This window comes from Ursus americanus, chromosome 23 (genome assembly GCF_024610735.1).
Source record: "Ursus americanus isolate L20-20 chromosome 23, mUrsAme1.1.p, whole genome shotgun sequence".
Lineage (NCBI taxonomy): Eukaryota > Metazoa > Chordata > Mammalia > Carnivora > Ursidae > Ursus > Ursus americanus.
Genome location: NC_142149.1, coordinates 18,010,306 through 18,034,650, shown reverse-complemented (window position 1 = coordinate 18,034,650; position 24,345 = coordinate 18,010,306). Strand labels below are relative to the sequence as shown.

General features: G+C 58.2%; 2 protein-coding genes across 3 annotated transcripts; one reads left to right on the top strand and one right to left on the bottom strand.

The window, feature by feature from the left end:
• The first annotated feature begins 6,459 nt into the window (after positions 1–6,459).
• On the top strand, positions 6,460–13,402 carry GRN (granulin precursor). Its single transcript, XM_045814234.2, has 13 exons — positions 6,460–6,602; positions 9,372–9,516; positions 9,641–9,766; positions 9,878–9,962; positions 10,422–10,534; positions 10,627–10,762; positions 10,879–10,973; positions 11,193–11,316; positions 11,620–11,717; positions 11,808–12,053; positions 12,303–12,536; positions 12,637–12,867; positions 12,963–13,402. Exons 2-13 carry the CDS (start codon positions 9,379–9,381, stop codon positions 13,098–13,100), a joined length of 1,764 nt encoding a protein of 587 aa, XP_045670190.2. The 5' UTR covers positions 6,460–6,602; positions 9,372–9,378; the 3' UTR covers positions 13,101–13,402.
• A 102-nt stretch (positions 13,403–13,504) lies between these two features.
• FAM171A2 (family with sequence similarity 171 member A2) lies at positions 13,505–23,373 on the bottom strand. Of its 2 annotated transcripts, none has more exons than XM_045814233.2 (8): positions 23,115–23,373; positions 19,588–19,815; positions 19,239–19,331; positions 16,768–16,926; positions 16,503–16,682; positions 16,284–16,400; positions 16,052–16,178; positions 13,505–15,506 (listed from the first exon to the last, which is right to left on the bottom strand). In XM_045814233.2, the coding sequence occupies exons 1-8, from the start codon at positions 23,230–23,232 to the stop codon at positions 14,048–14,050; spliced, it is 2,481 nt and encodes an 826-aa protein (XP_045670189.1). In that variant the 5' UTR covers positions 23,233–23,373; the 3' UTR covers positions 13,505–14,047. The 2 variants fall into 2 exon arrangements, with proteins under 2 accessions (XP_045670189.1, XP_087710451.1); XM_087854325.1 differs by lacking the exon at positions 23,115–23,373 and adding an exon at positions 22,233–22,556.
• Between the last annotated feature and the right edge of the window lie 972 nt (positions 23,374–24,345).

Here is a 24,345-nt window from a genome sequence, read left to right as displayed (position 1 = left end):
TTGGGGGGTGCGTTGGGAGGGCCCACGGGGAAGAATCCCCACACGGAGGCAGCTTCGTTCGTTGAGCACGCACTCGGTAGGTTTCGGTGCCAGGGCCCTGCAGGCGTGCCTTCGCTCTGTGGGGGGAGCTGCCTCAGTCTCAAAGCCCACCATGCACAGACCAGGGGGCTGGGGCAGACCTACCTCGGTCCCGCCGCTAGGCTCCGAAGAGGAAGCGGGACTGGAGAGTACTTTCCTCCCTGAGAACCAGGTTCCTCCTTCCATAAAAAGAGGCTTGAGCGAGGTCAGGGGTTCTCAGACCTCGCCACCTGCAGCTGCAAAAGCTCCCCAGGTGATTCCAACGGATACCTGGGGCTGAGGACACGGGCTAGCGAGGCCTGAAGGCCCCTCCAGCCGGGGCCTCCGCAGAGCCAAGGAATCCGCTTCTTCCCTCCCCCAACCATCCCGCTCATCCCCTCCCCTCCCCCCATCCTGCAGGCACCCCACAGCTGGGATTGAGGGTACTACCCAGCCTCACTCTCCCCAGCGCCAGGGGGGTCACCACCGCTCACGGTAGACTCAGAATTTCCAAGCGGACAGGAGCAGGGCAGCGCTCACTCACTGCTCACAGGAACACACTGAGCCCAGAGGCGAAGCGAGAATTCCCAAACGCAGGCTGATTTAGAAATGCCAGGGACACTCCCAGAAGGAACTTAAAGGATTTGAACGTGGATGTCTGGGGTAGGAATAGAGAGGGGACAAAAGTGCTGCTTTGTGTTATAATTCGAATAGCGTTTATTTACATGTTACTTTTTGTTAAAGATAATCATTGATCTGGGGCTCCTGGCTGGCTCCGTCAGTGGCGCATGGAAAACTTGATCGTGAGTTCGAGCCCCACGTTGGGCATACAGATTACTTAAAAAAAACCCAAACAAACAGTAACTGATGAAAACACAACCACAACAAGGAAAGCGGCCTGCCCACCGGCACTAGGCAAGTTCACAGTCTCAGCAGGGACAGGAACCTGGTCTCCTGATTTCAACTATGTACCTCTGTTGCCAAATATCCTCCCACAGCCTCCGGCCAGGTCGCTGGCCCGGTCTCAGATCCCCTCCCCCACACCACCCAGACAGCTTGGAGGCCCGAGCCCAGCCCCGCAGGCTCAGCAGTCAGGTGCTGATGAGGAGGACAGGCGCCAACGCTTGCTCAGCCCAAGGTGACTCAGGCAGGAAGGGGAAGAGTAGGTGTGAGCCAGGAGAGGCTCTTTCTGGGCCCTCACTCCAACCTTAGTCTTTAGGGCTGACAGATTTAGCAAATAAAAATGCAAGTTGCTCAGTCAAATGTGAATTTCAGATACACACTGAATACTTTTTAAGTGTAAGTACGTCTCAAATATTGCATGAGACGTACTTACACTAAAAAAATTCATTTCCAGTCTGAAGTTCACATTTCACTGGACATCCTATGTTTCATCTGGCAACTCAGGATCTTGGGGGGGAAAGGCTTCAGCCCTGGGACCCCTGGGACTCTTCCACGGGAGCAGAACAGTAACTCTGAATGAAGAAAATCCTGAGGGGCAATTGGAAGAATCAGGGAGAGGCTGAGAGAAGTGGAAGGAAGGAGAGAGAAGGAAAATGCTCAATCCTTCACCCAGACCACCACCTCTGAAAGCAGCCCTGGGACTGACCTGGAGGAACCTCTTGGCCAGGGAGACACATCCAGGGGCCTCTCCATGCCAGGCTTCTCAGTGAACCCTCCTGCTACTTTTGGTGGCTCTGAGGTCATGCAGCTGGGGCTGTAGTAGGAATAGAAACAGACCCTGTCGGGGCACCTGGGTGGCTCAGTCAGTTAAGGTCTGCCTTCTGCTCAGGTCGTGATCCCAGGGTCCTGGGAGAGAGCCCCAGTTGGGCTCCCTGCTCAGTGAGGGGCCTGCTTCTCCCTCTTTCTCTGCCCCTCTTCCCTGCTCATTCTCTGTCTCTCTCTCAAATAAATAAATAAATAAAATCTAAAAAAAAAAAGAAACAGACCATATTTATAGAAGAATATATTTATAACTTCTTAAGCAAGAGGAGGGGGGAAAGCCAGAAACCATAAAGAGAAAGATTGATCACTAGGTTTCAGATGGCTTAACCATAACACAACTTCTCACCACAAAAGAAACCATAAACAATGCTAAAAGACAAAGGACCGATTGGGAGGAAATATTTGCAATATAAATAATATCCAGAATATATAAAGAGTTTCCACAGTTCAACAAGAAAAAGACAAACACTGAAGAAAAATAACCAAGAATAATGTAATGGTCAGTCTCATGTGTCACCTGGGCAGGTGTTTTGGATGAGATTAACATTCGAATCAATACATTTTGACTAAAGCAAGTTGCCCTCCATAATGTGGGTGGGCCTCAACCAGTCCATTGAAGGCCTGAATAGAACACACAAAACAACTGGCCTTTCCAAACAAGGAGAAATTGTCCAGTGACTGCCTTTGGACTTCATCTGCACCTTTGGCTCTTTTGAGTCTCCAGCCTGCTGGCCCACACTTCAGATTTTGGACTTGTTAGTTACCCTAATCACATGAGCCAATTCCTTTCAATAAATGTCCTTCCACATACACGTCAGTCGGTTCTGTTTCTCTGGAGAAGCCTAATACAAATAAGAACAGGCAATTCACTGAAGAAACACATATGAAGAATAAGCATATGAAAAAATGCTCAGCTTCCTTAGAGATCAAGGAAATACAGATTAAATAACCTTGGAATATCTTTTGTTGTTAGATTGGCAAAATATCTTTTTATGTATGTTTGTATGTATGTATTTATTTATTTTTAAGTTTATTTAATTAAGTAATCTCTACACCCAATGTGGGGCTCAAACTTACCACCCTGAGATCAAGAGCTGATTGAGCCAGCCAGCTGTCCCTGGCAAAACATCTTTTAAACTGACATATTTGAGGTGCCTTGGTGGCTCAGTCAGTTAAGCATCCAACTATTGATTTTGGCTTATTATGTCAGGGTCATGAGATTGAACCCCACATCAGGCTCTATGCTCGGTGAGGAGTCTGGTTGAGATTCTCTCTCCCTCTCCCTCTGCCCCTCCCCCTGTTCAAGCACTCTTGCTTTCTTAAATAAATAAATATCTTTAAAAAAAATAAACTGGCATATTCAATGTTGATGAGTGTACGGGAAATAAGTTCCCCCAAATACTGTGCCTGGGAGTGTAAATTGGAAAAATTTTAATGCAGTTTGACATTAACATTTCAAATGTGCATACCCTTTACCCAGCAATATTACTTTTAGGGATTTAACCCCCACATGTGCACTCAGAGACACATTCACACATGTTTCTGGCATAATTATTTGTAACTGCAAAAAAATGGAAACACGCAAAAGTCCATTAAGGGTGACTGGTTAAGTAAACTATGTAACATCTATAGTGTAGAATACTTGGCAACTGTCAAACTGATAAATAAATGTAAAGACATCCCATGTTCATGGATAGGAAGACTTAATATAGTTATGCTGGCAATATGCCCCAAATTGACCCGTAGATTCAGTTCATTCCCTACCAAAATCTCAGCTGTCACCTTTGCAGAAACTGATCCTAAAATTCATATAGAAATTTGAGGGATCCAAAATAGCCAAAACGATTTTGAAAAAGAAATTGGAGGGCCCCCTCTTCTTCCAGTTTCAAAACTTGCTACAAAACTATAGTAATCAAGACAATGTGGTACTGGCATAAGGACAGACATACAGATCAATGGAATAGAATTGAGAGTCCAGAAATAAACCTTCACATTTACAGTCAATTGATTTCATCAAAATTAAAAATCATAAGGCCTGGCCAAAGGGGGCTGAGAGGGCTCAGGGAACGGGACAAATGGGGATGGACCCTTTGATGTCATATTTCTTTGTGACTCTGAAGTTTGCTTCTTTTTACTCCTCTCTGTTAAAAAAATGATGCACCCTCCTTGATAGCAAAAAGCAGAGGGAGAGAGATTCCTAAATTGGGGGGTTTAAGGACACTGGAGTGTTTCTTGAGGAATGTGAGAGATGTTCTGTAGTCCTCAGAGGAATTGTACCCTCTCCACTGAAGTGGAATTTCACTGCATCCATTTGACAAGTACATACATTTTGTTTAGTAAATGTATTCCATATTTCTTTGCCATAGTAATCAGAGTAACTGCATGTGATTCAGATTTTTCTAAAGCTTGGGCTCAGCCCTTGACTATTAAGTACCTTGTCCCGTGCGAGTGAAACCTGCAAGGCCCATCAGCTCATCCAGGACTGTTTGCCCCTACCCTATGTCCCCAGGATGTTGAACTTCTAAGTCCCTCCACCTGTCTTTTGCATTTTTTCCCTGTTAAGTGCTTTTAATCCTTGCTAAACTCAAAGGGACTGCTTCTAGAAACTTCAATGCACATGTCCCCTGATCTTTCTATAATCTACTGTTGCTTGGAAATCAGATAACATTAATTAAAAATATCTGAAATACGTGGGGCTGGCTCGGGCAGTAGAGCATGCACCGCTTGATCTCAGGGTTGTGAGTTCGAGCACCATGTTGGGTATAGAGCTACACATATATACATGAAATAAGAGAAAAGAAGCTGCAAGAAGGAAACTTTGAGCTCTTTCAGAGACAGTTTATGAATCTTTAGAGAAGGTTTCTCAACCTCAGCACTACTCATATTTTGGGCAGAATAATCTTTGCTGTGGGGGCGTCCTTTGCATTGTGGGGTGTTTAGCAGTAACCCTGGCCTCTGCCTCCTAGAGGCCAGTAGCACCTAGTTGTGACAACCCGGGATATCTCCGCACACTGCCGAATGTCCCTGGTGGGCAAATCACTCCTTTATGGATTCTTTTCGTGAGACTTGTTTCAGTCACTCTAGTTTTTTTCCCCCTGCATTTATTTTTTGTATGTTCTGTGTAGTTGGGATTCATAGGTTCATTTACTGATTAGCCTAACATTTCATGAAAAGTGTGTGTGCACGTGTTTTGGTAATGGAAGCAGAGGCTGGACCCCCTTGCCTCAGGATACACAGGAGGGACACTGTGCACAAATGTCCCCAGCAGGCAGAGTTGTCCTGATTCTCAGCACGAGCCTCCCTCACTCTCCAGACCCTCTCTAACCCTAGGCTGAGCACCGTTGCCAGACGATTCCTCCACCCTGCCACTCCCCCCACGCAGACTGCCGCCACCCCTGAATTGGGCTGTCTGTCCCTTTCCCCAGCTTCATCCTCAGCTCAAGCTCTTTGTTTAGCCTGCAGGGCTGTCCATCCACTCTGCATAACCAAACACTGCCCTCCTTCCAGGCCTGGCACCAGGCTTTCTCTGGGCCTCCCCTCTCTCCTGGTGCATTTATCAACCATTTTGGCCGGAGCCAGGCCCTTTGGCACTGAGCAGCCTGGCTCTCGTTGCTGGCCAATCTGTTCTGCGTGGTGCATTTCTCTCCTCACCAGTCATGCCCATTCCTGGAAGGCAGGACTGACTCAAGGGAGGAAGCCACTTCCACTACGCATGCACCCCCAGTCCAGACTATTGTCAGGCACCCAACAGCTCCTCAAGCCCACTACATTGAACTTGGCATTTAATCCCTGCCCGAGGCTGCTCTTCCCATCTGGTTTCCTAATGCTCTTCCCAACACCCCCTGTCCAGGCACTTTTCCAATCCCTCTCCACCTGCCAGTTAATATCCTCCCAGATTCGGCTCAAAAAGGTGCCCTAAAGGGGAGCCTGGGTGGCTCAGTTGGTTAAGCACCTGCCTTTGGCTGGGGTCACGATCTCGCGGTCCTGGGATCCAGGCCCAAGTGGGGCTCCCTGCTCAGCAGGGAGTCTGCTTCTCCCTCTGCCTCTCCCCTCCCCCCGCTCATGCTCTCTCTCAAATAAATAAATAAAATCTTTAAAAAAAAAAGGTGCCCTTAAGGTGGAATTAAATCTCTTCCTCCCTGCCGAGAGCCAACCTATCGCCTCTGACCTGCACACATCCATAACACCTGGCACATGACTTTGCGCCTTAAATTAGATTTAATGTGAGCCTATCTCATTTCTCCACCCACTCACACCGCGCTGAGAGCACTCTGAGGAAAGGGCCTGAGAGCTGGCTGTCCTTGCCCTCACAACCCTCCTTCAACCCCTACGGGGCCTGGCTGCCTAGCATTTATTCTGAGTTTGTTGAACAGAATAGAAACAGGATGCACAAGTGTCCCTCATCCAGAAGCAGACATCCCGTAAAGGCCTGGAACGCACCCTGTAAAGGGGCCGCTCCCTTGTCGGTCAATGTCCTCTGACAGGGGATGCCTCATCTCGAGCGAACTCTACCAGGCGCCCGCAGCCCGGCTGAGCCGGGCCAGGACGTCACATGATTCTCCAATCACATGATCCCGTAAAAAAGAGGGGGGAGGGTGGGAAGGGAGACGGAGGGAGGGAGGAAAGAGAATTGAGTAAGAAAAAAAAAAGCACAGCTTTCTAGGCTGGCCCCGCCTCTTCGTCGACCAATAGCCAGTAGCAGCGCGCCAGCCCGGACCCCTGGCCAATGGAAACCGAGGTGGGCGGGCCATCGGGCTGCAAGGCCCTGGTCGGTGAGCTTCCCGGCCGCGGCTACCCAGCGAGCGCGGAGCCGGTCGCAGGTAAGGAGGGTGGCTGCGCAGACCTCTCGCTTCCTCCAGGGGTCCGGCCGGGCGGACGTGAGGGCATGAGGTTCCTCCGGAGTTTCAGCCGAGAGGCAAGAGAAGACTGGCTTAGAGAGGCTCCTTTGGGGGTTTCCGATGCACTGGAGGCAGTTTTACGGGGGGGTGGGGTGGGGGTGGGAGTAAGCCCCCCATTAGGAGGCTCTCTCCCTCTCCGGCGTCCCCGGAAGCTGCAGCCCCTTCCCCCAAAGCAGGGACCACTCCATTCTTGAGCTGGCTTCGGGCCGGCCCGGGTGATGGTGGTGCTGGTGGTGCTGGTAGTGCGGGTGGTGCTGGTGGTGGGTGGTCCCTGGGATCCCTGGGAACGAGAGATGCGCCCTCCCTGGCCCTGGAGCTCAGGGAGCTGCGAGTGGGCTGGAGACCCTGCCCTCCTCCAAGGCAGCAGGGACTTGGGAGTAGTGACCGAACGCCTGGGTTGTGCTCTCCCTTACTTCCTCTCGTGGGGGGTGGGACCAGCCAACTTCCGCCTCTCCCTGCCACTTTTCCTGCTCACTCGCAGTTCAGTTCGCTCACCTTTTGGGAATCTCTCCTGACGCTCGGAGTTGGGGACTGCCACGTAGTGGAAGATGGCAGAGCTGGGGGCTTGCAGGGGCTCTTGTCCCTCACTACTGTGGCAGGGTGGGGTGGGGGTGAGAGAGGCCGCCACTCAGAACCCTACTGAGAGGAATTAGGCCCCTCTTCCCCCATCCTTGGTCCTGAGTGTGTGCGCGGGTCTGTACATTGGTATTCACTAGAAGCACGCGCTGTACTCCCTAACCTTAGGATACTAAGAGTGGAAAGTAAGCATAAGTAAATCACTAGGGTGCTCCATGGTCCCAGATTTGTGCAGACAGGCACCCCTTCTGGCCTAAGCCAGGACAGCCGGACAGCCTATGGAGGGTTGAGGTTTGACTCCCAAGAAGCAGGTGGGACTAGACCGGCCTGGGAGCTGTGGGTGTAGAGGGGAGGGTGAAAGGGGCCAAAGTCCAGACCAGCCAGGCAATGGCCTCCTGGAAATGGTCTTTAAGCTAGGAATGGGGCACTGAGGAGAGCCAGGTGAGAGAGAGAAGGATGAGGGTGACTGGGTGGGTGTAAGTCCTCGCCACATCTAGTGTCAATGCCCACACAGACACTCATGGGGAAACTGAGGCCCAGAGACAGAGAGCAACTTTTGAGGCTCTCACCATCCATGGTGGATTCTAGAACTAGCACCCAAATGCAGTATCCAGGCAGCCCTTGAGCTTCTCAGTTTCTGTCCTTCCTTGTCCACCTGCTCAGAAAATGCCCTCTCTCCCTCCTCTACTTGGACCCCAGGCCTCTATTCTCCCAGGGTTTGGGGTCCGTTCCCGGGCACTGTCCATGGTGCCACTTTGTGACATGAACCCAGGTCCAGTATGCTTTGGAGCCATCAAAGCCTGTCATCTCCATGACTGGATATATGACATGGGCATGTTACTTAATTTCTCTGAGCCTCAGCTTCCTCCTTTGAAAAGTAAAGGTAATAGTTACTACTTTGGTTGGTTGTTGCAAAGAAGAAAGAAAATAGGATTGAGTATTGTAACTGGGCCAGGAAAGGCTCAACGAACATTACAGTTTTTGCCCCTTAGGCAGGGTAACATCTCCTGGGACCAACCCATTGAACTAGTGGGGCTGGCTGAGCTTGGGGAAGAGTCATTTAGGAAGTGAGAGGCTACTCCCCACAGAGCCTCATAATCGGTTCCTTCTGCTGGTTCAGCTGGGTGGGCGCATGTGGTCCTCTCCATGTACTGCCGAGTTGCGGCTTCCGGGTAGGGGGAGAGGCAGGGGTTGGGCTGGGGTTGGGGGTGGTACATTTGGGGAGTCTGAAAGGGTCTGGTGGTGTTGGGGGGCCCTGAGAACACAGGTGTCTCAAAGGCTGGCCCAGCCCGTGCACCCCTTCCCTGGGTGGTTCGGGGACAGTTGGGGGGGCAGGTGTGGCTGGCCTCTGGGGAAGGCAGCCCAGATTCCACTGGCTACCGCACTTCCCTTTTCACAACTTTCTCAACCCCCTGATTTCCCATGTCATCATGTGACATCCCTCCCCTGCCCCCCAACAGGCCTTGGCAGGTGTGAACACAGCATCGGCCGGGGAGGCATCTGCAGGGGGCTGGCTGGGGAAGTGGAACCCTGTCTTTTCTTCAAGGGGGACTCCCTCTTCGCTCCCCAGGCCAGTCCTCCCCTGGCTGCTACTGATGTCTCACCCACTCCCTGGAGGTGACCCATGTCCCTACAGACCAGATCCACAAAACCCACAAATTTTCCTTTCACACACCTACATCTTTTTTTTGTAAGGTGTTTTGTTGTGTGTGGTGTTTTTTTTTTTAAATAATCTTTACAGCCATCACGGGGCTCAAACCTACAACCCTGAGATCAAGAGTTACATGCCCTACTGACGGAGCCACTCTGGCGCCTCACACGCCTACATGTTTACACACTCACCCACAGAGACCAAGGCATTTGGCCACATTTTGGGGACACAGACTGACGCCTGCACTTGTGTCAGGATTCATGCTCGTCGCTGTCCACGCGCTGGTGCGCAAGTGAACATAGAGGAAGCTGAATCTTGGGCCACACATCTTGCTTCGTGCCTGGACAAGGAGCTGTTGGGGAGGCTCAGGTGTATCTAGCCTGGGTCCGGGGGAGTGACTGGCCCCCGAATCAAGGGTCTCATGGGCTTAAGCTAGTCGCCAAATGCCTCTCGGTGTTTTGCAGGCAGACCATGTGGACCCTGGTGAGCTGGGTGGCCTTAGCAGCAGGGCTGGTGGCTGGAACACAGTGCCCAGATGGTCAGTTCTGCCCTGTGGCCTGCTGCCTGGACCCAGGAGGAACCAGCTACAGTTGCTGCAGTCCCGTTCTGGTGAGCGCCCCGCGGCCCAGGCAAGAGCCAGCGGCCTGGGATTCCCCAGAGGGGCATCTCAGCATGGCCAGAGGAGGGGGCCAGGCTTGGGTCCTTCATTTTGTCATCTCCTCTCACTTTCTAGGGCCAGTGGCCCACAGCGCTGAGCAGGCAGCTGGGCAGCCCCTGCCAGATAGATGCCCACTGCTCTCCTGGCTACTCCTGCCTCCTCACCATCTTGGGGACCTCTAGTTGCTGCCCGTTCCCAGAGGTGAGGGTGCCATTTGTTTCAATGGAGGGGCTCAGGTCTGCATTTCGACTTTCCACCCACTCCCCCCAGGTAAAGGGGTCGAGCCAATGCAGGTGTCTCTGTGTCCCACAGGCCGTGTCATGCGCTGATGGCCGCCACTGCTGCCCACGGGGCTACCACTGCAGTGCTGATGGGCGGTCCTGCTTCCAAAGATCAGGTGCGGCAGGGGTGGAGGTGGAGGGCAGGCAGATGGGCAGCGTGTGGAGGCTGGGTGACCTGATTCCTGCCCTTGTGCTCTCATTCTTGTGGCATCTGGACTAAGCAACCCGTTTGCTCCGGACAGAGGGACAGCACGAGGCTAGGAAGGGGCAGGAGAGAATGCCAGACTCCAGGCCCCGGGCCAGGCATTGGGAGGGTGGAGAGAGGCCAAGCCGGGCTGGTTTAAGGCCAGCCTGGTCAGTGGATGCCCCTGCCTTGTGCCATATTACTGAGGCAAGGACCGGCTTGTGGGGAGAGTGGGTTAGAAGTGCCTGGGACAACGCCGAGCCCTAGTACCGGACCCCCAGCCCCCCGGGTAGCTGGGCTTGCAGGGCCTGGTGCCAGCAGCTCCTAGAGTGATGGGAGTGATGGCCTTCACTAACTGGGCTGGCGGAATCCGGAGTCGTCCTGTCCACAGATACCAGCCGCTTGGGTGCCGTCCAGTGCCCTGACAGCCGGTTCGAATGCCCCAACTCCTCCACGTGCTGCACTCTGCGAGATGGCTCCTGGGGGTGCTGCCCCATGCCCCAGGTACGGGTTCGGGAAGATGGGGGTGGGGGGAGCCATCAGGGCAGAGCAAGGGGCCGAAGGGGGCAAAGACAGTCGGAGGCATCTTCCGTCAGGCTTCTTGCTGCGAAGACAAGGTGCACTGCTGCCCCCATGGGACCTCGTGTGACCTGGCTCATGCCCGCTGCCTCACGACCACAGGCACCCACCCTCTGGCGAGGAAGATCCCCGCACAAAGGAGTAACGGGGCAGGTGAGGAGGTGGGAGAGCATCGGGGTGCGGGTTGGAAGGAGGCCTCGTCTGACTCCTAGCTGGGGGAAGAGCTCCTCACCGCTGTGGCTGCCCCGCCCGCCTCTCTCCCCTTCCAGTGGTCATATGCCCGGATGGGCAGTCCCAGTGCCCTGATGGTTCTACCTGCTGCGAGCTGCCTAGTGGGAAGTATGGCTGCTGCCCAATGCCTAATGTGAGTGAGGGGCCGTGTGCCCACAGCCACCTGGCCCGGACACCTACCTCCGAAGGACTCCAGGGGGTGGGGCTGGCTGGCAGGTCATTGGGAGCCTGGCTGCTCAGGGCTCATGCCTCCCCCTAGTGGGGGATTGAGGCAGTGTCAGCTGTCACCTGGCTGCTCCCTGCGCTCAGCTGAGACAGGAAGTCACAAAGACCTCCCCCCACCCCCACGCAGGCCATCTGCTGCTCGGACCACCTGCACTGTTGCCCCCAGGACACTGTGTGCGACCTAGTCCAGAGTAAGTGCCTCTCCAAGGAGAACGCTACGGACCTCCTCACCAAGCTGCCAGCGCACACAGGTACCAGAGGTGGGGGCTGCAGACCCCATTCCCCCGGCTCCCTGTGCGGAACTCTCCACTGAGTTGTTCCAGGAACAGATGCAGGGCCGGGGGACTGAGCGCCACGTGGAGGGGACAGGGCAGACACAGCCCCCTTTCCTCCACATGAGTCATTGCCTTCGGGTCACCGCTGGGGTGGCCCAAGTCTACTCTCCAGCCTCAGCATCTGGTTCTAGCTTGGAGCCGGCCAAGGGTTGGGTACCCCGAGGCTCCCCACGGCTCCCCACGGCCACTGCTGACCTGTCCTCCGTGCCTTTCTCACAGTGCAGGAGGTGAAGTGTGACATGGAGGTGAGCTGCCCCGACGGCTACACCTGCTGCCGCCTACAGTCAGGGGCCTGGGGCTGCTGCCCTTTTGCCCAGGTACCCAGGAGTGGTGGGTCGGCCGGGCTGAGCAGAAGGCGGCAGCCAGCGAGGCCCCAGTGCCCACCGCCCCCTGTTCTTCCACCCTAGGCTGTGTGCTGTGACGACCACGTACACTGCTGCCCAGCTGGGTTTAAATGTGACACAGTGAAGGGCACTTGTGAACAGACGGCCAGCCAGATGCCCTGGATGGTGTGGGCCCCAGCCCGCCTTTACCTGTCGAACCCCAAGGCCATAGAGCACGATGTCCCCTGTGATAACATCACTAGCTGTCCCTCCTCCAATACCTGCTGTCGACTCGCGTCCGGAGAGTGGGGCTGCTGTCCTGCCCCAGAGGTGCGTGGGGGAGGGGGGGAGCATGGGGTGGGGGGCGACAGTGTCTGGGCCTGGGCGGGTGGTCAGACTCCTGTTGCTTTGCACCTCCGTCCTCTGCCTGGCCCACAGGTGGCCCACCTGCTCGGTTAGGTTCATTCCCAGCTGGCGGAGCTGTGAGCAGGAAGGGGAGTCGGGGTAGGCAGGGGCTCAGCTTTCCGCCCCACATAGCCGCTTCCCAGACCACCCTGTGCTGCCACCCCCTCCCCCCAGGCTGTCTGCTGCTCAGACCACGAGCACTGCTGCCCCCATGGCTACACGTGCTTGGCCGAGGGGCAGTGTCAGAAGTGGAGCAGGACGGTGACTGGACTGCAGAAGATGCCTGCCCGCCAGGCTGCCCTGTCTCATCGCAGAGACATGGGCTGTGACCAGCACACCAGCTGCCCTGTGGGGCAGACCTGCTGCCCAAGCCTGAGTGGGGGCTGGGCCTGCTGCCAGTTGCCTCACGTGAGTGCCCACCTGCCTGCCCTGGACCGGAACCGAGTCCCCCCGGGGCGGGGGGGGGGCGGGTTGTGGAGAGAGGTAAACGCCGCCCTGTCCCTCCCAGGCTGTGTGCTGTGAGGACCGCCAGCACTGCTGCCCGGCTGGATACACGTGCAACGTGAAGGCGCGATCCTGCGAGAAGGTGGCGGATTCTGCCCACCTGGCTGCCCGCCTGGTCCGTGGCCCTCGCAGAGGTGTGGGGAACGTGGAGTGTGGGGCAGGGCACTTTTGCCACGATAACCAGACCTGCTGCCGAGATAGCCAAGGGGGCTGGGCCTGCTGTCCCTATCGCCAGGTGAGTGCCACCCACTGGCCTGGGGCTGGGGATCCGTGGGAGCCAGGTCCTGCCGTGTCCAGCTCTGACTCCCCACCCACCCCCTGGCCATCCAGGGTATCTGTTGTGCCGATCAGCGCCACTGCTGCCCCTCTGGCTTCCGATGCGCGGCCAAGGGCACCAAGTGTCTGCGGAGGGAGAGCCTGCGTTGGGACATGCCGCCGAGGGACCCAGCCCCGAGGCAGCTGCTATGAGGCGAGACTAAGGACTGAAGATAGTCTGCAGCCCTCGGGACCCTGCTCAGAGGGTCTGCACTGCTCAGGCCTCCCCAGCACCTCTCCCCCACCAAATTCTCCTGGAGTCCCCCATTCTGATCCCCCATCATGGGAGGTGGGGCCTCAGTCTAAGGCCCTCCCTATCTCAAGGGGGGCTGTGGCGAAAGCCATGTTACAAGCTGCCATCCCCTCCCCCAATTTCCGTGGACCCTGTGGCCAGGTGCTCTTCCCTATCCACAGGCGTGTGTGTGTGTGTGCTGCAGTAAAGTTTGTACACTTTCTTAACAGTGTCTGATTTGACCACCCTGCCTGCCCCCCTCTCTGAGCAAGGGCCCCTATCCAGTGTCCACATTTCCCAACCCTACAGAAAGACACACACGGAGTTAATCTCACCAGTTTTATATTTGCTGTTGCCCACAGCAATCCCATCACATGATCCCCTAGTCCCCAGAGCCGCCCCAGCCACCAGCCCTGTGACATCGTAGCCCAGAGGTGGGCTAGTCAGCAAGCAGCACCCCCTCCCCTCCCGGGGGGTCCACAGAGAAGGCCCCCTCCCTTCCCAGCCCTCACACTAGCAGCTGAGGCCTGGTCGCCCCTCCTGCTTTCCCACAATAGATCTTTCTATGTACAGCCACGTTTATACAGGCACTGCTTCCCCCCACCCAGCCCTCCTTCCCCAGCACCTCCCAATGGGGGTCTGGACCCCTCCCACCTCCCTCTCGGAGGCCGACACGGGTCCCTCCCAAGACATTACCCAGCACATACCACTGGACAGCTCCGCAGGCCCCTGGGCACCTCTCCAGGCGGGGGATTGGGGGGCTAAGAGCAAGAGCTCCCCGGGGCACGCCCCCTGGGGGCGGGGCCGAGCGGAGGGGGGCCGGGGGCCCACCGGGGAGGTGGGGACGGTGCCAGGCCGGGCAGGGGCGCTACTTGACGTTGAACACCATAAGGGGCCGTTCCTCCCGCCGCTGCCATGGGCTCTTCTTGTCGCCCGCCTCGTCGCCCACCTCCGCCCCCAGCTCGTCCTCCGGGCTGGTGAGCGAGTCGCGCCGCAGCTCGCTAGCGCTGCTGCGGGAACTGTCCCCGCGGCTACGGCCCCGACCCCGGGGTACCGTGGCCGCCCGGCCCTCGGGCGCCGCCACTTCGTCCAGCAGCGGCGTCAGCGAGTTGTCCTCGGGGGAGCAGAGGCCCGTGCGGCTCTCGCTGCTGCTCGGCTCCGTGTCCTCGCTGAGCGCCAGGCGCGGGGGCGCGGGCGGCGGCGGCGGCGGGGGCGGCGGCGGGGCGCGCTCCCGCTCCTCGCGCAGGGGCCGCCGGCGCGCGGGCCGCGCCTCGTGCACGTCGACGCCCGAGTCCAGGCTGGCATCGGTGCTGCGGCCGCCCCCGCCCGCCTGCAGGTCGATGTACGAGTGGCGCACTTGCGAGTTGGAGCGCCCGTCCAGGGACACAAACCAGGCGCGCGGGTGAGGCTTCACGCCCAGTTCGAGCAGCTTCTTCTCGGTCAGCGCCTGCAGCTCCCCGTTGAGCTGCGCCATGGTGGACTCGTTGAACAGCACCGGGATGGTGACCGAGCCGCTGACCGGCGCCGAGCGCCCGGCCCCCCAGCCCTCGCCTCCGCCGCCGCCCTCGCCGCCCGCGCCCGAGTGGCCCTGCATCAGCGGGCGCTGGGGGTCGGCCGGGGGGAAAGGGCGCGCGGGGCCGGGGCCCGTGCTCTCGGGCGGAGCTGGCTCTTCGCCCGCCCCCGCGGCCCCCGCCTCGCCCCCGAGGCGCACGTAGTGCGCGGGGATCACCAGGGTGGGCATGACGTTGCGGTAGACACTGTCCTTGAGGTGGTCGATGGAGCCGCAGAAGATCAGCTGCCCGGCCTGGCTGAGCGACGGCGGCCGCGCCAGCTGGTCCACCGACTGCGACAGGAGGAAGTCGGGGGGCTTGCTCTCGGCCGCCCCCTTGTGGCCCAGGTAGTGCTCAAAGGGCGGCGGCGGCGAGGGCGGCTCCTGCAGGAAGGCCGGGGTCGCGGAGGCGCCCCGCCGGTACTCCTCCAGGCCTGGCTCCAGCCCGCCGGGACCCTCGACGGAGCGAGCGCCCTTGAGCCCCGCGCCCTCGCCCCCGCGGGCGCCCCCAGGCTCGGCGGCAGGACGACTGGCAGAGCGCGGCTTGGCGCGGAAGAAGTCGTCCCGGGAGGCGGCCAAGTCCCGGGAGCTGGAGAAGGCGGAGTGCAAGGGGCCTGGGGGCGGGGCCTCAGGGTCCCCCGACGGGGCGGGCTCCAAGGGTCCCCCACATATGAGGTGGAGCTGGGACATCGAGGTGGCCTGGTCTCGTTTGTTACCGTCAGAGGGCCCGGACAGCTGCAGCTTACGGTGCTGTTGCCTCGGCTTCAGGCAGCGCCTCCTGGAAGGTGTTGGGGGGGGGGGAGAGGAGAGACCGGACCTCAGGCAAGGGTGGAGGGGGCGCTGAGCAGCTCCCTAACCCCGCAGTGGCAAGATGAAGGATGGATATTGTTGGAGGGATGGGGGAGAATGCCTGGGACTCAAGAGAAACGTTGGGGAACCCGGATGGGCCTTGAGAGAGGTTTGTGGCAAGTGCTGGAGTGTCTGTGGGAGGGCCAGCCAGCGGCTGTGTCCGTTTGGGTCCCCCTGAGCGGAACGGCACTCCTTCGCATGTAGGAACGTGGGAGCAGCACGTCCAGCCTGGGATCCCCTCGAGCGGCCTGGCCTGTAGGTCTAGCCTCCTCTCCCCCCACTCCTCTTCAGCCACCGGTCTCTCTCCGGTGCATTTGTTGCCCTTTCAGGCCAGTGCCTTGAAGACCGGAATGGTATTGCATGCATCTTCGGCCGAGCGCCCAGCCCCCCACCCCCACACAGGCAGAGGGCGGCCTCGGTACACCGGTACACCGCGCGGGATGAGCGGAGGCTGGGGGCGTGGGAGGCACGCACCGGCAATAGTAGATCAGCAGACACAGCAGAATGAGCACTAGCAGGGCCAGCGCTGCCAGGATGGTGAGCAGGAAGATGGTGTGGTAGGTGCCAATGTCCTGGATGCCCGACGTGATGGTGACCAGTCCTGTGCCAGGCAGGGGCTTAGCTTTCCAGGTGTGGCTGCCCTTCCTGCCTTTCAGGAGTCCACACTCCCAGCCTCCCCTTCCCCCGCCGCTCCCCTATCTCTCACCAGCGGTGGGGGAAGCCATGGCAGCTGCCCAGTACCCCAGCTGGGGGGAGACGAAGGTCCAGTAGAGCTGCCGGCCTTCCTTCCGGATCACACCAGTGCCGTTGCGCACCCAGAGCCCTGGGGGAGGCGGGAGTTTCATGAAACCCAACACCCCCCCCCCATCTAAGTCCCACTTTCTTTCCCCAAACTGCAGCAGCTGCAGCCCCTTGAGGCACTCACCACTCTTGGGGTCGAACCTCCAGGCTGGAATGCTGGTGCCTGCAGTAAGGGCACGAGGCTCCGAGGGCACAGGTAGGGACAGGTGAATGGGGCCGGAGAGCGGCACTTCTGTTGCATTGCCCGTCAGCAGGTGCACGCTCACGGCAGCCAGGGGCATCAGCTCTAGCCAGGAGCCATTGCCTGGGGGAAAGGAGACACAAGGGGTGAGAGCTAAATCCTGGTGGAAGGGGGGGGGCGTCCCTTCCATGCTGGACACCCAGCATACCTGAGCTGGAGGCCTCAGTGCCCAGGAAGGTCGGGAAAGCACGCATTTCCTGCTGGGTGCTGGCAGGTGTGAGGGAGGCCCAGAGCTGGCTGTAGGTGGAGCTGACAGGCAGGCGGGCGGCCCGGCGCTGGAACTGCACCCAGGGCTGGGAGCGGGCACCTGGAGGGAGGGGGGTGCTGCTGTGGCTTGGCCAGGGACAAGCTCCCCTCTTTGAGGAGAAGGGAGCCATTGGGTCAGGCCACTTGGGAAGGTCAGGGAGGGTGGTGACTTGGCGAGAGAGCCGCATTCATAGCACGTGAACATGGTAAAGGACTTGGACCTGAAATCTAGTCCTGGCTGTGTGACCCTGAGCAAGTTACTTGCTCTCTCTGAAACACGGCTTCCGTATTAACCTATAAAATGTTGAGGTTCAGGTCCTCAAACAATTACTGTTGCCCTACTGTGTGGCGGGCACTGTGTTAGGTGCTGGAGATACAAAGGTGAGTAAGACACAGTCTACACCCCTGTCTTCGAGCTCACGGTCTAGTGCAGGGCTGTCCATTATGGTACCCATTAGAACTTTCTGCTGTGTTGGATGGAAGTGTTCTCTGTGCTGCCCATGACAGTACCCACTAGACACCCGTGGCTACTTAGCACTTGAAAGGTGGCTAGTGTGACTCAGAAACTGGATTTATTTTTAATTTGTCAAAATGGAATCAACTTTTAATTTATTTAAATAGCCACCTGTTGCTAGTGGCTACTGCATTATGAGCTCAGGTTGTGTGTATGTGTGTCTGTCGGTCTGTCTTGGCGTGCAGGGGTGTATCAACAGAATTCCAGTGCAATATGGTAGTAGCTAACATTTGTTAAGCTTGAAGATATGCCGGGCACTATTCGAAGCAGACTTCCCGTGCTCACCCTGTACTTACAGCCCGAGGTAGGTGCTTTCGTCATCAACCGTGTTGTCTACATGCAGACACGGAGGCTGGAGAAGTTTAGTGACTTGTCCAATGTCACAATCCTGGAGCCCGACCGAAACCCAGGAAGTGTGGTGCTGGCCCAACTTCTCAGCCCCTTTCCATCCTACCTTGCTATGAAAATAGGGTGCCAAGGGCGCTTGGCCCACCTAGCTGGGAAGGCCCTGTGGAGTCTTGCAGGGTGAGGAAGACTCCACCAGGAAAGAAGGTGTAAAGGAACCTCAGGAGAACGGATGAGAGAAAGGCCCAGAGGCACGGGGGGGGGGGCGTGCTGGTCCATGGACACAGGTTTACTTTGAAAGCAGTGGGCGCCGTGGGAGGGCCATAAGCTAGGGGGGCACAAAGGGATCATTTGGCATTATTTATTTATTATTATTTTTTAAAGTAGGCTCCATGCCCCAAAGTGGGGCTTGAACTCACGACTTTGAGATCAAGGGTTGCATGCTCTATTGACGGAGCCAGCCGGGCACCCCTTACTTGGCATTTTAGAAACCTCCAAAGACATTTTAGAAGCCTCTGGTTCAGGACCAGGGAGAGGAAGATGAGCAAACGAGTAGCTTGGAGACAAGGGCTCAAGCTAAGAATATAAATTGGGGAGGCGGGTTCTCTCTCTCCAAAACCCACTGTGGCTCCCTAGTACTAGCCAGATCAACCAGTCTGCGGCAGCACCCCTCCTGCAGAGCCAGACTGAGCATGCCCTGCACCCTCTCTGTCCCCTTCCGCCCCTGCACCTGGATTCCTCTCCAGGGAAGGTGCCTTTGCTCCCCCTTCAGCTTCTGAGCCCACAGGGTCCATAGCTCCCTTCCCCAAATTCTCTTGCCCTGCTACACTCCCAGGTCAGGGTCGTCTCAGTGCTGAAGACTCTACTGCTCTGCCTGCTTTGTCGTTAGTTCAGGGTTGGCAGCGATCTGTTTCTCTGTCTTCCTACTTGTCCGTGAACTCCACGAGACAGGGAGCGGGTCTGTTCTTCCCAGTGTTCCCCAGCACCAGACACGATGCCTGGCACGGCCCAGGCGCCGCAGTAAGGATTGGTTGGGTGAGACTGAAGCCGTGAGTAGACACTGCAGGGTTGCCCCAGGCCTCGCACTTGAGAGCTGCTCAGTTGCTGTGGAATGCCCCTCTCGTGGCCTTCCAGCGTGGCCAGGCACCCAGTAGGTGCACAAGAAGAATGTGTAGACCCACCGATGAAACAGGTGGCAGGGACTAGGAATTCTAGGCAGGAGTAGAGGGACAATAGAAACCACGAGAAGCCCCAATAACAATAAACATTTACTGACCACCTTCCGTGCTGTTTTTTGCATGTTTGACGATATTTAATCCTTACTTCCGTTTGATGACCTAGATACCATCAATATCCACATCTTACAGATAAACAAACTAAGGCTCAGAGAGGTTAAGTGACTTGCTCAGGGGCACCCAGCACCAGTACGTAGAAGAGTGGAGCGCTCTACACCCAGGTCAGGGGGAAGGAAGAGGAGCTGGTATGAGGTGGGGGGGGGGGAAGAGGAGCCTTACCAGGAGAGCCCAAAAGGATGTGCACCAGGTCCTCATAGAGGATGAGGGTGGCCGGACGCTCGGGAAGCAGGTAGAGGCTGACAGACGCATACACTGTAGGAGGGAGGGGTGGCCCGTCAGCTCCAGAGAAACACTCTCCCCCTCGGCCCCCCCCCGATCCAACCCCAGGGCCGGGCACTCCCTCCATCTGAATCCTAGTGACTTCATGCTCCTTCCGCCCCCTCTGCGTACCCCAGCCCGGGCAGCAGCTGCTGGAAAGCCTGCCCCCTCCACCCCCAAGGACTATTTTGGGAAGGGGCCGATGGGGTCAGCAGCTGCCCACCCCCCCTCCACCTGCCCCTGCACTCACAGGGCAGCTTGTCAACACGCCAGGGCACAGAGTTGGTGAGGAAGCCAGGGCGGGCAGCAGTGACCAGCACCCAGGTGCCCAAGCGGTAACTGAGGGGCAGGATGGCCACACCCTCTGCGTCCGTGGTGCCAGCAGCCAGCAGCATCCGGTTCCCAAACACGTCCACTGAGGCCCGGGCCAAGGGCACCAGCTCCCCGCTCACATATACCTGCACCTTGATCAGGATCTCTGTGGGCAAGATGAGGTGAGGAGAGTGAGGAGGGAAGGGGCAAAAGAGAACTGGGGGGAGTCCCGAGATCAGAGGAAGAGGCTGTGGGTTGGGAGCGGCTTTGGGACCCAGGCTAGACAAGGCTCTATGAGAGGCGGCATTGATAGGGCCCTCACTTAAACTCCACATCAGCCTGTGAGACAGGTGGTGCCGCAACCATATTTCCAGTCTAACACATGCACTTTTCCACATTTTTACATTTCTGAGCTCAGATTATGCCTCTGATTGATGAGGTCATCATTATGATTGGCAGTATTTGTTTTTTCTTTTACTGGTACATGAAATAACGGTGCATCTTACAGTCAATGATGTGTTAGACTCCATAAAATATGCTCTTAAGCCCATTTTACAGATAAAGAAGCTGAGGCTCAAAGCGTTTAGATACTTGCACTGCAGTTAAGGGGGAGACCTGGGATCCAAACCTGGGAGTCTGTCTCTAGACCCAAATTCTTAACCACTGGACCCCATGGGGCTGGTATCAGGGAGGGGAGAGGGAAGAGGGCTGAGAAGGGCGGAATAAGCGGACTACCAAGGGTCTACAGGTGGAGAGGAGAGAGATCAGGATTCAGCCAATGAGAAGGGTTGCAAGGGGGGCTGGGTCAGAGTTTAGGTTCTGAAGAAAAAGCTGAGAAGGGGACAGTAGGGAGCTGGTCTTTCCCCTTAGTCAACCTCTTCCCAGAATCCTTTGCACAAGCCTGTTTCCTTTCAGATTCAGGGACTCACACCAACCCCGAAGCCCAAACAAGTACCTCCTGACCCCTCCCCCTCACAAGTACTACCCACCCCCTCCCAGCTGGTCAGCTACAAGTCAGTCACCATGGCAACGCCCTCATTCCTCCCAGGAGATGGGCAGAGAGCTGGGGCCCTGGCAAGGGGAAGGAGATCTGGGGGGGCCGACCCAGGCCCAAGGGAAACTGGTGTGGAGAGGGCTGGGAAGGGAAGTCCAGCCGCCTCTGCCCTGGCCCCAGGAGAGTTTGGCCAGGATAGGCCCGCAGGTGTCCTGAGTTCAGATGGGGTGACAGGGTAGGGACCAGGCCTGGAGTTCCTCTCATGGATTCCCCAGGCAGCCTCTCTGATCCCTAGTGCCATCTACCTCTTCCCACTCAGCATGGCCCCTCCCTCAAGAACCTGCCTCACCCCTACCTTGCTGCTAATAATGGGAGTAGGTGTCCATGCCCAGAAAGGTACAGAGGCCTCAGTGCGGGGCCAGGAGGCAGGTGGGGACACAAACCTAGGGGAGTCCAGGTGCAGAAAGAGCCTGAAGCTCAGGGCCGCAGGGCACGGGGAGGGCACGGGGGGTTCACGCGTGGAGCCTGACACTCAACAGCGACAGGTGTCTTCTCTCAGGCTTCCAACCCCAGGGCCAGAGCCATGCCTGGCCCTGGCATCCCATCCAGCTGTTCGCCTGAACCCACCTCCCTCACCCCTCCCAGGCCAAAGCCCAACTTGGCAGGGCGGGTGCACACACTTGATTCTTTCCTACTCTCTGGTTTTCCCAGGAGCTGGCAATTTTCCTGCCCCTCCTCCACCACTACCCAGGAGGAATTCTGAGAAGCTAGAGGGGCCTGGCTACTCCCCACCCCTACCCAGGCTAGGAGCAGCTGGATGGAGCAGCTGGGAAGAGGGGACCCAGGAGTCTGGAATATGGTCATTTGAAGGAATGCTTTGGGTTCAAGGGCCAGAGCCTCAGAAGAGGGGAGGGGGCCCCAGGAACAAGACAGGGGTGGGCAGGTAGGCCTGTAGGAGGCATGAGTGGGAAGGGGTGGACAGGTGCCTAGCAGATTCTTTCCCCCTTTCCCCTCAACCTGGGCTCTCCGCCTGTGGCCTGGGAGAGCCCTCTATCCTGGCTCTATTCCAGCTAATTCCCTGGGCCCCCTCCTCTGGGGTACAGAACTTGAAGGAAAGGCTTTTTGAGAAACCAGGGCCTCTTCCTACCCATCAAAGCGTCCTCTCCTCCCGCAGAGAGCAGGGAAGACTGAGGCCAGAGGTGAGCCTTCCCCGTTTCTCAAGACTGCCATTCCATACTGTATCCACCTCTCCTGGCTTCAGCTCTGCCTCATTCCAGGAGGAAATCCGACCCCCTCCCTTCATCCGGACCCCACTTCCCTCAACCAGACACCCCCCGCCCCCCCGCTTTTCCTGTCAGCTCCTTGGTGGAGAGATGAGGAGTGGAGAGCACGGTTTCAGGCAGGGATGGGGCCCAGAGGCAATAGAGGGAACAGTAGCTGGGGTGGTGAGGCAGGAGGCTGGAAGGTGGGTGCAGGGCTGGAGTGGGCGGAGCCCCCCCCCAACCCAGGCGTCGGTAGGGAGTCATGGTCTAGCTCTCCCACCCTCTCCCACTGCAGGAGCCCACCCCACCCCCACCTCACACACCCACCTGGGCCCGTGAGGCGCCGGGAGGCTCTCCTTCACTGCTATGGAGAGGTTAGATGAGGAGGGGGTGACCTGGGGACGGGCTGGGGATAGGAGTGGCCGGAGGTCTGCTGGACGGGGACCCAGGCACCTGCCCTCCCAGGCGGCACAGCCCAAAGCCAGCTAGCTAGCTCAGCATGGCTCCGCCACCACAGCCCTGCCACGCGCTTTGGCTGGGTATCACCACGTACCCCTTTTTCCAGACCACCCTCCCAAACTGCAGCCCCTCCCCCCTCAAGGGCTGACAGCGTTTCTTTGGTACACCCCCAATTCTGAACCTGGGGGGCCGGCCGGGGGCTGTCAGGCTCCAGGGCGAAGAACCCCATTCGAGCAGTCAATCCGCCCACCGCCTCACCCACTCCCCCTCCTCCCCTCCTCCCTTCCAGTCCAGCTCAAGGCGCCCAGCCCCCGTCCGGGTCCAAGGTGGCAGCCGAGGCTTGCGCCCCCACCCAGCCGGGGTCGGGAGCGAGGAACCCGCAGGGGGCTGCGGAGCGGGCGCCCGCCCCAGCCCGCCCCTGGGCGGGTGTCTTCGGTAGACAATGGCTCAGGCAGCAGCGCCTCGCGGACCAGGAGAGAGAAAAACAAGGCGAGAGGGGGCGGCGGCGCGGAGCCCGGGGACCCCCGCTCTCCCTATTGTGTCTCCCCGAGACACCCCCCCCAGCAGTCGCCCTCTCCCTCCCTCCTCCCCCCGTAAGCGCTGACCGGGAGTCGCCGGGCTCCCCCCACCCGAACCCAGGGACCAGAGTACCCCTCCATTCACGAGCGCCGCGAAGAGGGGGCTGGCGGGCGGGGGCCCGATCGAGGGGGCGCAGGCCCGCGATCGCTGCCCCTCCAGGCCGAGACTCACCCTGCGGGCTGGGGGGCTCCGGCGGCGACTTGCCGGGAGCCCGGGAGGCGCCGCCGAGCAGCAGCCCCAGCAGCGGCAGCAGCCGCGCGAGGACGCTGGGGCCACTCGGCGGCGGCATCGCGGGGCTCGGCCGGGCCCTAGCGGCCCATGGCTCCCGCCCGGCCCCGCTCGGCCGGCCCCGCTCAGCCCCAGCTCTGCGCCGCGCCGCTCGGGCTCCCGCTCGGGCTCCCGCTCTGGCTGCGGCGGCCGCTCAGCGCGATTGTCTCCGCCCGGAGCCGCCGCCAGCGCCCCCTGCAGGCGGTGCCCCACCCCGCGGACCTCGGGGCACCGCCCCCTCACCGCCCCGCTCCGCGCGCAGCCCGCCGGCCCTGCCCGCCCTCAGCCCACCCTGCAGCCCCCACCCCGCGCTCCCAGACCCGAGCTGCGAGGGAGTGCGACGCAGAGGGTCCAGTCACCCGGGTTCTTGGAGGTCCAGAGCCCTCCAAATTTGGTGCAAAATTTGGGAAGGAGGAAAGGCTACCGCTTACAACACACTCAAAGAGGTAGTACGGTCATGAGTGTCTCCAAAAAGTGTAGGAACTGCCCAGTTCCCACGCAGTGGGAATCAGTCGGTCCCAGTCAAGCTTCTGCCTCTTGAGCCGTGAGCAGGCTACTTCACCTTCTGGTCCTCGGCCTTCCTTTGAAGTGAGAATTGTAATCATCTCTACCTCATGGGGCTGTTGTAACAACGGTTAAATGAGCGAATGATCTAAAGGATCTAGCCTATGCGTGACAGGAGCAGGGGCGCCATCGATGTGCTGGTGTGGGCCCAGGGTGAAGTGGAGGCTCACCTCCGCTCAGGTGATAAGATCCACTGTTGGATGGTCATAATGCTTGGGAATTTCTTCTAGAGATGCAAGTGGCCTTTCCCTCTCACTGAGGATCACCAGTCTGTTCCACTGGTTCTGGTTCATGAATGGCAGTCTTTTCCTTCTTCCTCAGCCACTGAACCCTACATTTGAACCCCATATTTGAAGGCTGACCTAGCCCCAGCCAAGCTTGCTTTCCAGTTTCTGGTTGTCATCCTCATTCAGCTTCCGGGTGGCCAAATCCTCAACTAATCTGGTATCCCTTTCTTGGTTTTCCTTGGCTGTCACCTTCTCACAATGTGGTGCCCCAAAGAGGACTGGATACCTAGAGCAAGGACCTTGTCCCCTAGAGGACAGCAGGCTTCTCTCCTGGTTGGGTCCCC

Bases quoted from the DNA above. Each gene is read 5' to 3' on its own strand.
- GRN (XM_045814234.2), top strand. From the start codon at position 9,379: ATGTGGACCCTGGTGAGCTGGGTGGCCTTAGCAGCAGGGCTGGTGGCT. The intron at 12,054-12,302 runs GTGCGTGGGGGA...CCCTCCCCCCAG, and splicing joins GCTGCTGTCCTGCCCCAGAG to GCTGTCTGCTGCTCAGACCA. The intron at 12,537-12,636 runs GTGAGTGCCCAC...TGTCCCTCCCAG, and splicing joins CCTGCTGCCAGTTGCCTCAC to GCTGTGTGCTGTGAGGACCG.
- FAM171A2 (XM_045814233.2), bottom strand. From the start codon at position 23,232: ATGCCGCCGCCGAGTGGCCCCAGCGTCCTCGCGCGGCTGCTGCCGCTG. The intron at 19,816-23,114 runs GTGAGTCTCGGC...TCTTGCCCACAG, and splicing joins GGAGCCCCCCAGCCCGCAGG to AGATCCTGATCAAGGTGCAG. The intron at 16,927-19,238 runs GTAAGGCTCCTC...CCCTCCCTCCAG, and splicing joins CATCCTTTTGGGCTCTCCTG to GTGCCCGCTCCCAGCCCTGG.